We start from the raw sequence: 13,126 nt of genomic DNA on the forward strand, positions 1-13,126 counted from the left end.
TTGGGCACGTGCAAGCTTGGATGGCATGGCTTGGGCCATGGTGGAACCTTGTAGTGGTAATGCCACTCTACTTACGACCAAATTTTGCCTCATGGATCTCCGCGATCCCATTTCTTGAGTATTGGAATTTTCACTTATGGAATTTTCTAAATTTCTAGCCATTATATTTTTCTTATACGTTTTATCAAAGAACCTTTGCTAATAAAAAATTAATAAGAACGTATGAAAAATATTCAAATAGACTAAAATATAGAGAAAAAACTTTTTTATGCGAGAGTTTTCTACGAGTATGAATTTCAACTCTCAATGAAAGCACTAATTTGTGGATGCAAATTTCTTCCTCCTTGATCTTGGACAAGATTGCACTTACAAAACAATTTACACCTTAGGTCAAGGCCAAGAGCCTCATGCGCCCACAATGAATGAGGGGGAGTTTTGGCCAAAGAACCTCCGATGCCAAAGTTAGAATTTAGAAAGAAAGTGTTTGAGAATTTTGGAAAATTTTAGCAAGTGAATGAGAAGTGTCTTTTGGAGAAGAGAATAGGGCTTTTTATAAGGGAGTGTGGCCTTGGTGATTCAATTTAGCGATTAATATATTAATTAGGTATAAATATATTAATTGACTAATTATCATAATAAAAGAAATGTTTTGGGAGGTTATGGAATGAGAATGGATGAGACAAATTTGAACTTGTTACCTATTTTAGGTATTCCTGATTTGGTTGATGGATGATTCTCCACTGCTCACGTGTAGGAAACCCGGTATGCCTCAAGGGTAAATTTGTCATCTTCACCCAAAAATCCATGTGTCGCCTTGTGATTATTTTTGGCTCCACACACACACACACACACATATATATATATATATGTATATATATATATATGTATGTATGCATATACACACAATATAATAGAGAGTATATTTTATATTTTGTTATTTTTAATCCCACAAATTATGACTTTTATTTAAAATCTCATTAATATAAACAAATACACATTTCAATTTTTAATTTAAAAATTATAGTAATTTACATTATTACATTAATGTCAGGACTTCGATAAAAAACTAAAAATAGACAAGGTTTCAATCAAATAATATTGATAGCTATGGATCGCATCAAAAGTATCCCTAATTATAAATACTTGTACTCAAAACATAATTATGTTATATGAGTAGTTTTTTTTTTAACAAATGATATTCTCTACACTAAGGAGGAGGGGTGGGTTTAGCCTCACAATAAGCTAGCATAATGTGGTTCAAATTCGTCTTTGGTGAAAATCGAATCTAAGACCTCACACTTACAAGTGAAGACAAATATCATTATATTGTAGTACTAAGTGATTATTATGTGAGTATTAGTTGATAAATAGTTGGTAATAGTATGACAAAAAACAAATAATTAATTAAAGTTCTTAATATATATTATTCATGGGTTCTAAGTTCTAACTTCTAATTAATGGTGTCCCAAGTCGGGCATTCGCAATGTTGTTAATTAAAACCCAACCCATTTTTTCACAGAAAGAAGAACCTAATCATTTTTCAGAATTTCATGTTTTATCTAACGCTTGGATTCTATCAAGTCATGATATCTATGTACGAGTGGCGACAGGAGAAGAAAATAGCTAGCTTAACAAGCTTAACAACAGTTTGTAAAAGGAGTGACATACCTGTCATCAAAAGATAAGAGTTGTCAGGATCAATGACATACCTGATATCGTATCTTGACAGCCATCAACTATGGCTTGCTTCTTGCTAGAGAGAGACACAGGAGCTTCTGGGTTCTTTTCTCTCTTTTTCTGGGTCTGGGCTTCTTGCTTCTTCTAGGTTTAGGGGCAGATGAGAGATCAAATTTTCATTTGTTTTATTTTTTATTTTGCCACGTGTTGGCTTTTTGTGATGTTATTTGTTATGATTTCATGCCATTAGATAGGGCATCAACAGGTAGGATTGAACTTGTCTAGGATGGTGTAATCGCTCTTTCTATTTGGTAGCCAAACAGTACTTGGTATTAAACAGTATATTTGTAAGGCGTAAAAGCACATATTTGGTTGCTCGGCAAACAATAAATTGCTTTGTAAAAGTACTATTGAACAAGTGCTGCGACAAAAAACGCTATTTTATTGATTGATAATGCTTTATAGAGTAGCACTTTTAAAGGAGGCCAAATCTTTTTTTTTATTCCAAATATATTTATGTATACTTTGTCCTCCTCATATTTTAGATAATAGTAAATTGTTTGATGATAGACTCTCCTGTGGTATAACTTGCAACTTTTTATCATGTTCAAATACACTACAGGCATAATGACTATGGTGGGTGAATTGCAATCTACCACGACCATCGACCATAGTAAATGATTTGTTAGCTATGTTATCACATCTTACATACAAAAATACCAATTTCTTTCCATGTAATTGTTTTTTTTTTCTCTCTCTCTCTTTTTATAGGGTAATGCTAGAGAGACTAAATTTGCAAACTAAATGATGTGTCACCAATATGGTTGAGCACGTTTATCAACGCTTAAGTAATAAATCAATCATCAACTTTCATGTCTTTTAGTTTTCAAAAAATTTTATCTACAAATTTAATCTCCTTAGCATTACTCATCTTTATAATAAATGACATGCTTTTTGTTTTTGTTTTTTATATTTATTTTCTATTTTTATGAATTGACATAGCTGTAAAACGTCTGTGTTGGAGTGGTTTTGCTGCAGCAGTTGGCTTGGCTTGACTTGGAAAACAAGCAAGCTATCCCACCATCAACGCACGCAGCGGAAGTGCACACTCAAACAGGAAGAGCAGAGAGAAGGAAGGAGAATGTTGGTATACTCACTACACCACGAAAAAGCGTTCCTTAGACTTCACTTTTCTCAAACATAAAGGCACCAATAATTTGGATTTGTTCATCTAAAACACATCATTATGAAAGAGGCTTGGCCTTAATAATGCATCAAATATACGCTTGGGCAGTTGAAGCTTCCTTGTTGGAGACAAAGATACGTCACATGCATGCTAATTGCTAGATTGAGGGGTGAATTTTAATTGAAATTCTAGGGCTTATTGCAATGCTAGGGCTAATCGAGCACACGCATTGTCTGATTATGGTCGTTGATGTTTTATTGAAACACGCATGTGTTTTAATTGATCATGACTGTTGGATGTTATGCGAAGACACACACAGGTTGATTGATTTTAATTGCTGGCTCCACAAATATCAACCGTTAGAATCACTCTACTACACCTTCACGACTAATCGTAATTAATATAAGGTAAATGGTTTCCTCACACCTTTTTGCTCCTCTTACATACTAATGTTTATTTTTAACATTCATATTGAAAAATTCAAAATAAAATCAAATGATAGAAAGAAACAAGACCATGCGAAAATTTTCATGTAACTCAATATTATATTGACATGATATATGATTAGGTAAACCTTTTTTTTAATAAAAATGATTGGATAACTTTGAGAATAATGATGGTTACTAGATTTTTCAATATGTCCAGAACACAGATGTCATATGTCATTATACAAGTTGTGGAGGGATACTTGAAAAAAAAAAAAAACTTCTCTCTACTTATATAATAAGTTAATGCTAGAGAGATCAAATTTATAAACAAAACTTTGTAAACTAAATGACATGGAAGTTAATTATTGGATTAAGCGTTGATAAATCGTATCGTGTTCTAGTCTCACTGAAAAATCTCTTGATTCTTATAATCATCATTATTTTTTGGTTGGCCCCTATTAGTTTTAGACTCCAAACAATAAAAAACCAACATTTGGTATTAGAGTTGGAAGTATAATGTTAGTTTAATTAGTTTGTTCATTAGCAAATGTTTTATTTGATTAAGGCTTACAATGGTCTCCTATACACTCTACTTCCTTATCCATGACATAATTATTTAAGACCCACATTTATATTATTATGAGAAATTGGTTATATTTGTTGCATAAAATAATATTTTCTCTTTATAATCACCAAACTAATATTACCTATTTTCCTAAACAAATATTGCTTTATTTATAACATACATATGTATTCAACTTGTTCCATACATGAGTAGCATGCATATATAAATTTAATAAGGATGATGATAGAGAGACTATCTGCTTGAATCGTATTTTGTAGACTTTATGATACGACAGTTGATAATTAAATTCATTTTTTAAATCATTAAAGAAGGAATTCAACCATCAATTGTTGCATCATGTGATCTACAAAATACGATATAAAAATTTAATCTCCCTAACATCCCAATCTAATCTGAAAAGCCAAAAGCACATTATGACCAAAGTTCAAACTCATGAATGAAGTTCAAGCATTATCTCAAACATAAAAATACCACATGGACATTATTTAGTGAAAAGTGAAAGTGAAAGTGAAAATTATAGGTAATGAGATTAAATCACTATATTAGCCCTTTGACTCAAGAAAATTATAGAGCTCAGGGGGACCTCCAAACAACTGTGTGAAAGTTGAAGCTTCCCCATCAAAATCTGTAAACAAAAACAGATTATCTGCCATGGAGTTGAGTTCCACATCACCACCACAGCCTGCAAATCATCCTCATTCACCTGCAGATTGGGACCAACTTGCCAGAAGCTTTGAGATTACATCCACATCACCACCACAGCCTGCAAATCATCCTCATTCACCTGCAGATTGGGACCAACTTGCCAGAAGCTTTGAGATTACTTCTCTCTCTCTCTCTCTCTCTCTCTCTCTCTCTCTCTCTCTCTCTCTCTCTCTATGAAGCCAAGTTGAAGGGAATTAATTAGATTTTTTTTTAAATAGAAAAGAAATAAGCAAGAGAGACAATTGTCCCTCCACCAAAAGGCCAAAAACCATTTCTTGAAGACAAACACATTTCACCAAACACCTAATTAAACAAATCTCACAATCCAATAATCCTACTAAAACTCCCTTAATTCTCTCTTAATCTACACCTTCATATCTTTCACTTTTCTTATATTTTCCTTCTTCCTCCTCCCTCTCTCCCACTCCATCTCTCTATCTCATGCAGCTACCTCGCAGAAAAACTCTCTCTCTATCCGAATCTGCGGCAATGAAGGTACGCAAGAACAACCACCTCTCCATCTTCGTCGTTGTCTCTTCGGTCTTCCTCTTCGGGGTGTTCATGTACAATGAGGACGTGAAGTCCATCGCCGAGTTTCCATTCTCGAGCCACAAAACTCAAGAGCTACAGGAAGAACGACAGTCGTCGAAACAGAGCGACCCGGTTCAAGAAACGAAACAGACCGACTCTGTTCATGAAACCCAAAACAGAGTGTCTCTGAGCTCGAGAACCCAATTGGCAGAAACCCATTTGGAGAATCACAACTCTGAGGAAACCCAGTTGGAGAATCATAATTCGGAAGAAATCCAGTTGGAGAACAACAACTCGGATGAAACCCAAGAGCCGGTTGATCTGAAATCCATCGTCGAACAACACGACGATCAGAAGATTGAATTGTTGGGTTCTGCTCAGGAAGAAGAGGAAGAGGAGGAGGTTGAACTGCCGCCGGAAGATTGCGACTTGTTCAACGGAGATTGGGTTTTCGATCCGGTGACTCATCCTTTATACAAAGAAGAAGAATGTGAGTTTCTTACGGAGCAAGTGACTTGCATGAGGAATGGAAGGAAGGATTCTCTGTACCAGCATTGGAGATGGCAGCCCAAAGGCTGTAATCTCCCAAAGTATGAATCTTTAATTGTCAACTATTAGTTTTAATTTCTGGTTTTTTTGTTTAATTACGGTTTCGATTAGTGCGTGATCGTTGTGATTAGGTTTAATGCGAGATTGTTGCTGGAGAAATTGAGGAACAAGAGGCTGATGTTTGTTGGAGATTCACTGAATCGAAACCAGTGGGAATCCATGATTTGTTTTGCTCAGTCTGTTGTTCCTCCGGGCAGGAAGAGCTTGGTGAAGAATGGCTCCCTCTCTGTTTTCAGAGTTGAGGTGTGCATGTATTCGTTTTTCTTCTTTACCTTTTCTCAGTTTCTATTTTTTTAGTAGAAAAATGATTTCTGCATGCACGGGCTATGATGAAAATTAAGAGTGCAATTTTGCTCATCACCCGATTTATCATCGTTAGATAAGTTTGAATATTGAGATTTGTGCTTATTCACTACACGAATTTCGATATTCAAACTCATCTAATGATGATAACTAGGATGGTGAACATACACCATATTAAGGGCTAGTTTGGTATTACCGTGCTTTGAAAAAAAACTGTTTCTGCTGTACTGTGAGAATAAGCGGCTGTGAAATAAAGCTGTAGAGTGTTTGGTAAACTTTTTTGTAAAAATGCTTTTGAAAAAAAAAAAAGGCAATATTATAGTGTTTGGTAAACTTTTATGTAAAACAGATGTGAAAAAAAAGCTGGTTTTTCAAAGTTCAGTTTAGCAGCTTCTTGTTTTTGGCTTTTTTTTCACCAAAAACTGTGAAAAAAAGCTGAAGCTGAATGTTTACCAAACACAAAAAAGCTCCCAGCTTTTTTTTATACCAATTTTTTTTTCAAAATCACCTCAGTACCAAACCAGGCCTAAATAATATTGAGCAAAAATGCTCCGAAAATTAATGAAAAGTTGGTCCCAAGAAAATAAAAATAAAATAAATATACTAAAAAAGTGTGGGTAGGTTGTTGATGACGTCATCCATGACCCATATATGTGACACTTCTTACAAAAGTATGAAACCTGTATTGGCATACGCATATTTTACGCTTTTTTATATATATATTTTTTAATAGAAAAAAATTGGTGGTTTTGTCACTACAGTTCACCATTCTGATGGTCAGGAAAACTCAGAGACATTTCAGCTTCTCCCGTCATCATTGTGTGATTCATTAGGACCAGGAATTGAACTCAGAACATGTCATATAAAATATGAACATGAAATTCGTTCTCAACCACTGAACTGATACTTACATATTTTGGAAATTGGCTTATGATTTTATTTATGTGGTTTCAGGATTATAATGCAACGGTGGAGTTTTATTGGGCGCCATTTCTGGTGGAATCAAATTCAGATGATCCAAACATGCACAGCATATTGAATCGAATAATAATGCCCAAATCAATTAAAAAGCATGGTGAAAATTGGAAGGGCGTCGACTATCTAATTTTCAACACATACATTTGGTGGATGAACACTTCCAAAATGAAAGTTCTGTAAGTACCCCACTTAAACATGCTCACAAAAATTAAAGTTTGATTTCATAGCAATTTCAAGAAATTAATTTGGTTTTATTCGTTGCTTCGATTGAAAAGACGAGGATCGTTCGATCAAGGGGCGACGGAGTACGATGAGATGGACCGGCCGTCGGCGTACCGGAGTGTTATAAGGACGTGGGCTAAGTGGGTGGACAAGAACATTGATCCCAATCGGACCACCGTCTTCTTCAGCAGCATGTCTCCACTTCACATCAAGTAATTTTCTCACCCATTTTATTTTTCTTTTCTTTTGCTTCAAAATGTGGAAACGGTCTTGGAAAATTTTGCATAAAAAGACAACGTAAAACAAAAGTATAAATAATAATGACGAATTCTCAGCAATTACAAGAAATTTATATAATTAAAGTCATTGTCTAACTACTAAAATAATCTCAAAAAATAATTGGAAGTATGCATCACCCCATGCATACTAAAGAATCTTAGTTTGGTGCATACGTAGGTTAAGTGCTCATTTAAAACTGCTTTTAAAATAGCTAAAAACGTTTTTTGTGAAAATGTTTTTCGAACCAATCTTTAGTAAAAATAAAAATGAATCATGGAAAAACACTTGAAATACTTTCTACAATAAGCACATAACTAGTGTTTAGTGCTTTTAGAACTTAGAAATATTTTCTCTAAAAACTTTTTCAGTCATTTTAAAAACATTGTTAAACAAGCCGTAAATCAGCTAAAGCCAAGTGCATGCTTTCTTGCACCTGTTTTTTTGCACTCAAAATTGAATCTATCTCCCTAACAGTAATACATGTTTTTTGATTTTTCGGTTGTATAGTGTGTGAAAGTGAAACATAGAATACAATAATACACCTTAGGTGAGCGTTAGCTTGTGGGTGGTTGATTGTGGGTCTATGAAAGTGAACACCAAAGTTTCATTTGACCCCAATATTTGGTTGGTTAACCACTAAATATTTCCAAATGACGTGGCAGTATGTGCACATGTACATGGTTAACCACTAAATATTTCCAAATGACGTGGCAGTATGTGCACATGTACAGAGACGAGAAAATGTTGGGTAGGAATCTAGAGTACATTATCCTTATCTCACAAAAATATGTAACCACATATTTGTTTTACTCAACGTGAGAACTACCCTAATTCGACAACCTTATCAAAACTTCTTTTGTACTGATACATCATTTGGCGAACATATTTGACGGAGTTTATTACTTTTTTTCTAACCCTAATAACCTCTGTGATGTAATAGGAGCTTGGATTGGAACAACCCCGATGGCATAAAATGTGCAAAAGAAACCACACCAATTTTGAACACGACAACTCCAGTGCATGTGGGCACGGACCGCAGGCTCTTTGTGATTTCAAGCAACATAACTAAATCAATGAAAGTGCCTGTCCACTTCCTCAACATCACAACCCTCTCCGAGTTCCGCAAAGATGCACATACCTCAGTGCACACCATCAGGCAAGGCAAGTTGTTGACGCCGGAGCAGCAAGCCGACCCGGCCACTTATGCAGACTGCATCCATTGGTGCCTCCCCGGGTTGCCCGACACATGGAACGAGTTCCTGTACACACGTATCATCTCCCGCTCTTGACAGATAGGAACTTTTTTTATTTTTTGGTTCTTTTATTCAGCCAATATGACTACGGTGACAGCTGAGTGAGGATGCTAATTTTTGGCCAATGTCTCACAAAATTTGCTTAGGCTGAAAAGGGACTCTTTTCTACCCCCTCCCCCCACCTGAATTGAAAAATTAATAATCGAAAGAAAAATAAAGAAAACGCTAAACTGTACGTCCTTTTCTCTTCTCATCCTATTTTTACTTCTAGTTTTGAAAATGACGACTAAATTCCCGACAAGTTTACTGTGCTCTGGAGTATTTTATACATCGAGACTTTTGACTATTAGATCTTGGTCATTGAATCCGTGCCAGGAACCTCTAATGGCACCCTTCTACCAAGATAATAAAAGGTTCCGAAATTAATTGCGCCAATTTACACATGCCTACCGTAAACATGCAAGGATTATCTGTAATCTGCATTCATGGTAACACATGGGGAGGATGTCTAGCAGGCTGCAGATGAATGCGATATGCTTCACAAAGTATGATTATCCCAGAGCGGAAAGCAAAGAACAGATCATACCTTCGCGTCTTGAGACAAATATTTCACGACAAATCTTCAGTGTGCTCTGTACCATGATGGTACTACCATCCATGCTCATCTACTCTTGTTAGATGAAAAGAGCTTATCTATCGCGGCAATAGCACTGATGTGAGTTCTCGGAAATAGTACATGCAACAAAGGGACCAAAGTTGACGAGGGCTTGAGCTTGGGCTTGAGTTTCTCCACAGCCATCTTAATTACAGGTGGAGCTGGTACACTGAACCACTGACGGTACCAAGAGAGAAGTATTGAACGTTTATCTCCGTGGGTTTCCCCATTTGGCCACCTCCCAGAATACATATAATTACAATGGTCGTCCTTCAAGTCCTGAGAACAGTTTAGGATCTCTTCCACCTGCTTCCGAAGACATGCTATAAAGTTGGACTGAACAATGCCACCTATCGAAGAGGTGGATCTTCCGCTCAACAACGTTTCATTGTAGGCTAGTGCAAGCTACAATCAGAAGGGGAATTGATACAATTTTTTGAAGTGTATAACTTATGAAAAACTAAATCACGATACCAAATTAACCACTCACCTGATGAAGACATTACTGCTTAAGTTAAAGGGTTCTTCTGCAACTCTGCACTACCAGATACAAGACTCGATCAATGGGGCTTGAGTATCTGAAAGCTTGTGTGTTTGTGAGAGCGCAGGGACCCTAGCTTTATACCATAAACGATGGAGTTCAATAAGGACACTTTCCATTATGTAATCCTTATCAAACTATCTTTATCACCGTGAAAACTCTAATAAACATATCAGAAAACAAAGTCCTAGTTCTATCGAGATTGCTTGAGGCTATTATCCTTATTATACAACTTCTGATAAGCCATTCCACATAGCTAATGTTAGTCTCCTTATTATTCCAATACACTTTTACACGATACACAAGTGTTTGCTCTCTCTATAGAACTTACATTTTTGGCATCATTTAACATGAATAAGTTGAAATAAAAGTTATAACGAGGGCAAACTGAAAGGTCAATAGAATACTACCTTAAGATTACAGATAGCAAGAGAGTCACATAAAACGACAGTATCACTGGTAACTTGACCTGCCATTGATCCAATTGTCGTGTATAACGACAAATAGAGACCTGCAAGCTTTCAGGAGATTGCATTACGTTTCTTATTAGAAAGGTAACATTAAGAAACGGGAACATCTCATAAGCATTGATTAAAATGAAAAGCATAACTAGTTCTACTTCTACATCAATAATTGAAAAGCATAATCCCGTTTTACGTTAAGAAAATGAAAGGCAAACGTCAGTTGCATTGAATGTGTCGCATCTAAATCATATCAAGCTATACCACCCGGCAGGTACAAGCAAATTATAGCCCTTGTGGCATCCAACCATGCTGGAAGAACTAACTCCGGAATGCAAGGTTCGTTTAAATTGAAAGCACAGAAGAATAATCTCCTAAGCATCTTTTATGGTTACCTGTAAAAGAGCAGGTCTGTCCTTGCTCACACACTCGAATAATACTTGCAAGCAAAATTCTTGGAAATTAATGTCAGTTCTGCGTATGCATTTTAAGACTGGTTATTTCAAAGAAATTATATGGATAATGTCCAATCCTTACCCAATTCCAGACCACATGTTTTAAACTAAACCAAAAGGCTAAAGAGATAAATGCAAATACAAAAGCAGGTACTTGCCTGCTCTTCCAGGAAGGGTCGCAGCAGGGTTGTGCAAAAGCGAGCAAGCTAGGATCAGATGTGAAGGTACCAACCAACTGGTCAACAGTTACAGAACCAGGTCCATTGTCCCCGCTTGAGCAAGGATCATGTCCTTTTAAACTTGATAAACCAAACACCTGGATCAAGAGCAATTTGGTATCCACTCCGTCACCGAAATAGTTCACTAGCATAAAAACCAGTGGTAGAGAATTTTTCTACCTTATGCATTGCCCGTGATAGCAGTCTTTGACACCCTATGGGATCATCAATGTACGAACAAGCTCCAACCTTTCTTTTTATACACACAACACCAGAATTAAATGGGCTATTCTTGTCCACAGAGGTCCACCAAGGTTCATCTGTTGAACAAAACATCGCATAACTATGAAATTAAAATAGAGCTGATGGTTTGACTATCAAGAGTTATATTATCAGAAACAGTATAGATTCGCAAAAACAAGCAGAAATTGTTAGTGTTTGTATATTTTGATATGTATTTCAATGGAAGTTCACTGCAATGGTGAAGAAAGTTCTTGGAGAGAAGAAGATGGAAATCGTGTCTCTTCAATTCACAATGCACATATTACATTTTAACCGTTATATGTGGAAAGGAAGGGAGATCCTACACTCACCAACATACAATACAATCTTAACCATTCATTGGTATCATCCTATAAGATGATGTCACTTGTCTTATTCTATTACTTAGGCTAGATACATGATTAAAATGCCATGTGGACTATGATTCAATGACTCCCATTCAAACTGAAACAAAAAACATGAAACATGATCCTTGCTGCCAAACTTCAGCTGAAGGGTTACACACCAACACTCCCTTCTAACCCTTTGGCTGATTTAACTCCAAGTAGCTCCCTTAGATACACAAATCGATCTTTAGGCAAGGCTTTAGTAAGAATATCTGCAATCTGCTCCTCTGTCCTGCAGTACACCAACTCAATTTCTTTGGCTTGAATTGCTTCTCGGATGAAGTGAAATTTCCTGTTGATGTGTCTTGTCTTTTGATGAAAGACTGGATTCTTTGCCATAGCAATGGCTGATGTATTATCACACATGATCTGAGTTCCCTCCACTTGTTCTTCTCCAAAGTCTTCTAGAACAAATCTCAGCCATTTTGCTTGTGATGTAGCTTCTAGGGGTGGGTTCGGTTTAAATCGGTTCGGTTTTTTGCCAAAACCGAAACCAAACCGAAATTTCGGTTCGGTTCAGTTCGGTTCATTTTTTTTTCGGTTTTTTTCGGTTCGGTTTTTTTCCGGTTCAGTTTCGGTTCGATTTCGGTTTTTTATTTATTTTTTCTTTCAAAAAATGAAAAACATTGAAATTTTAAATTTTAACATATCCAACACAATCATAACATAAGCATTCTAACTAGAATCAAAGATAATGAAAATAAACATTTAAAGTTGAACTAAAATCATCAATCAAGTCTTCCAAAGTCCAAACTAACAACCTCACAACGCAAAAATCGTACAAATGACTTAGAAAAGTTAAATTGTATGATGTTGTTCAAAGATCAGGGTTGTTTGCTTGTAACTGCATGTTGACAACTTGATTAGTAAAAGTAATGCGTGGGTGGATTTATTTAGTGTGTGTTGGATTCTTTTCCATCACAAATTACCCAAGTAATCTACCTGAAATAAATGTTTATGGATTCTGTTACATGTTATATGAGAGTAGATTTGGAAAAGAAAGCTGGGGCAGAAGGAGACAGTGCTATGGAGATGGATGTAGGTACTTCAGGATGAGGTTTGGTTCCGGAACCTTATATGGGGGATAAATAATAGGTTAGGGTTTAGAGTTTTTATAGGCATTTTTTTAATATTTTGAGCTTAAAGTTTGACAACACATTGGGTTTAGCACATTTTAACTTACAAATTGGGTTTAGAAAATAATATCCAAAACAAATAATTAAATAAAAAATTTAATTTAATTAATTCGGTTTGGTTCGGTTTCTAGATCACTAAAACCGAACCGAACCAAAAGAATTCGGTTCGGTTCGGTTTTTTCAATTCGGTTCGGTTTTTTTGTTCGGTTTCGGTTCGGTTTGGTTTTCGGTTTTT

The 13,126-nt window shown here is 35.9% G+C and overlaps 2 protein-coding genes across 2 annotated transcripts; one reads left to right on the top strand and one right to left on the bottom strand.

Moving 5' to 3' along the window:
* Positions 1-4,815: 4,815 nt before the first annotated feature.
* LOC126616545 (xylan O-acetyltransferase 1-like) lies at positions 4,816-8,992 on the top strand. Its single transcript, XM_050284645.1, has 5 exons — positions 4,816-5,703; positions 5,794-5,965; positions 6,980-7,179; positions 7,279-7,437; positions 8,445-8,992. The coding sequence occupies exons 1-5, from the start codon at positions 5,024-5,026 to the stop codon at positions 8,791-8,793; spliced, it is 1,560 nt and encodes a 519-aa protein (XP_050140602.1). The 5' UTR covers positions 4,816-5,023; the 3' UTR covers positions 8,794-8,992.
* A 436-nt stretch (positions 8,993-9,428) lies between these two features.
* Positions 9,429-11,596, bottom strand: LOC126616637 (uncharacterized). Its single transcript, XM_050284742.1, has 5 exons — positions 11,268-11,596; positions 11,028-11,185; positions 10,810-10,888; positions 10,364-10,464; positions 9,429-9,817 (listed from the first exon to the last, which is right to left on the bottom strand). Exons 1-5 carry the CDS (start codon positions 11,421-11,423, stop codon positions 9,808-9,810), a joined length of 504 nt encoding a protein of 167 aa, XP_050140699.1. The 5' UTR covers positions 11,424-11,596; the 3' UTR covers positions 9,429-9,807.
* Between the last annotated feature and the right edge of the window lie 1,530 nt (positions 11,597-13,126).

This window comes from Malus sylvestris, chromosome 1 (assembly GCF_916048215.2).
Source record: "Malus sylvestris chromosome 1, drMalSylv7.2, whole genome shotgun sequence".
Taxonomy (NCBI): domain Eukaryota; kingdom Viridiplantae; phylum Streptophyta; class Magnoliopsida; order Rosales; family Rosaceae; genus Malus; species Malus sylvestris.

Coding starts and splice junctions, on each gene's coding strand:
- LOC126616545 (XM_050284645.1), top strand. CDS start 5,024: ATGCAGCTACCTCGCAGAAAAACTCTCTCTCTATCCGAATCTGCGGCA. Junction 5,704..5,793: donor AAAGGCTGTAATCTCCCAAA/GTATGAATCTTT, acceptor CGTTGTGATTAG/GTTTAATGCGAGATTGTTGC. Junction 7,180..7,278: donor ACTTCCAAAATGAAAGTTCT/GTAAGTACCCCA, acceptor TCGATTGAAAAG/ACGAGGATCGTTCGATCAAG.
- LOC126616637 (XM_050284742.1), bottom strand. CDS start 11,423: ATGTTTTGTTCAACAGATGAACCTTGGTGGACCTCTGTGGACAAGAAT. Junction 11,186..11,267: donor TATCACGGGCAATGCATAAG/GTAGAAAAATTC, acceptor CTCTTGATCCAG/GTGTTTGGTTTATCAAGTTT. Junction 10,465..10,809: donor ACAGACCTGCTCTTTTACAG/GTAACCATAAAA, acceptor GAAAGCTTGCAG/GTCTCTATTTGTCGTTATAC.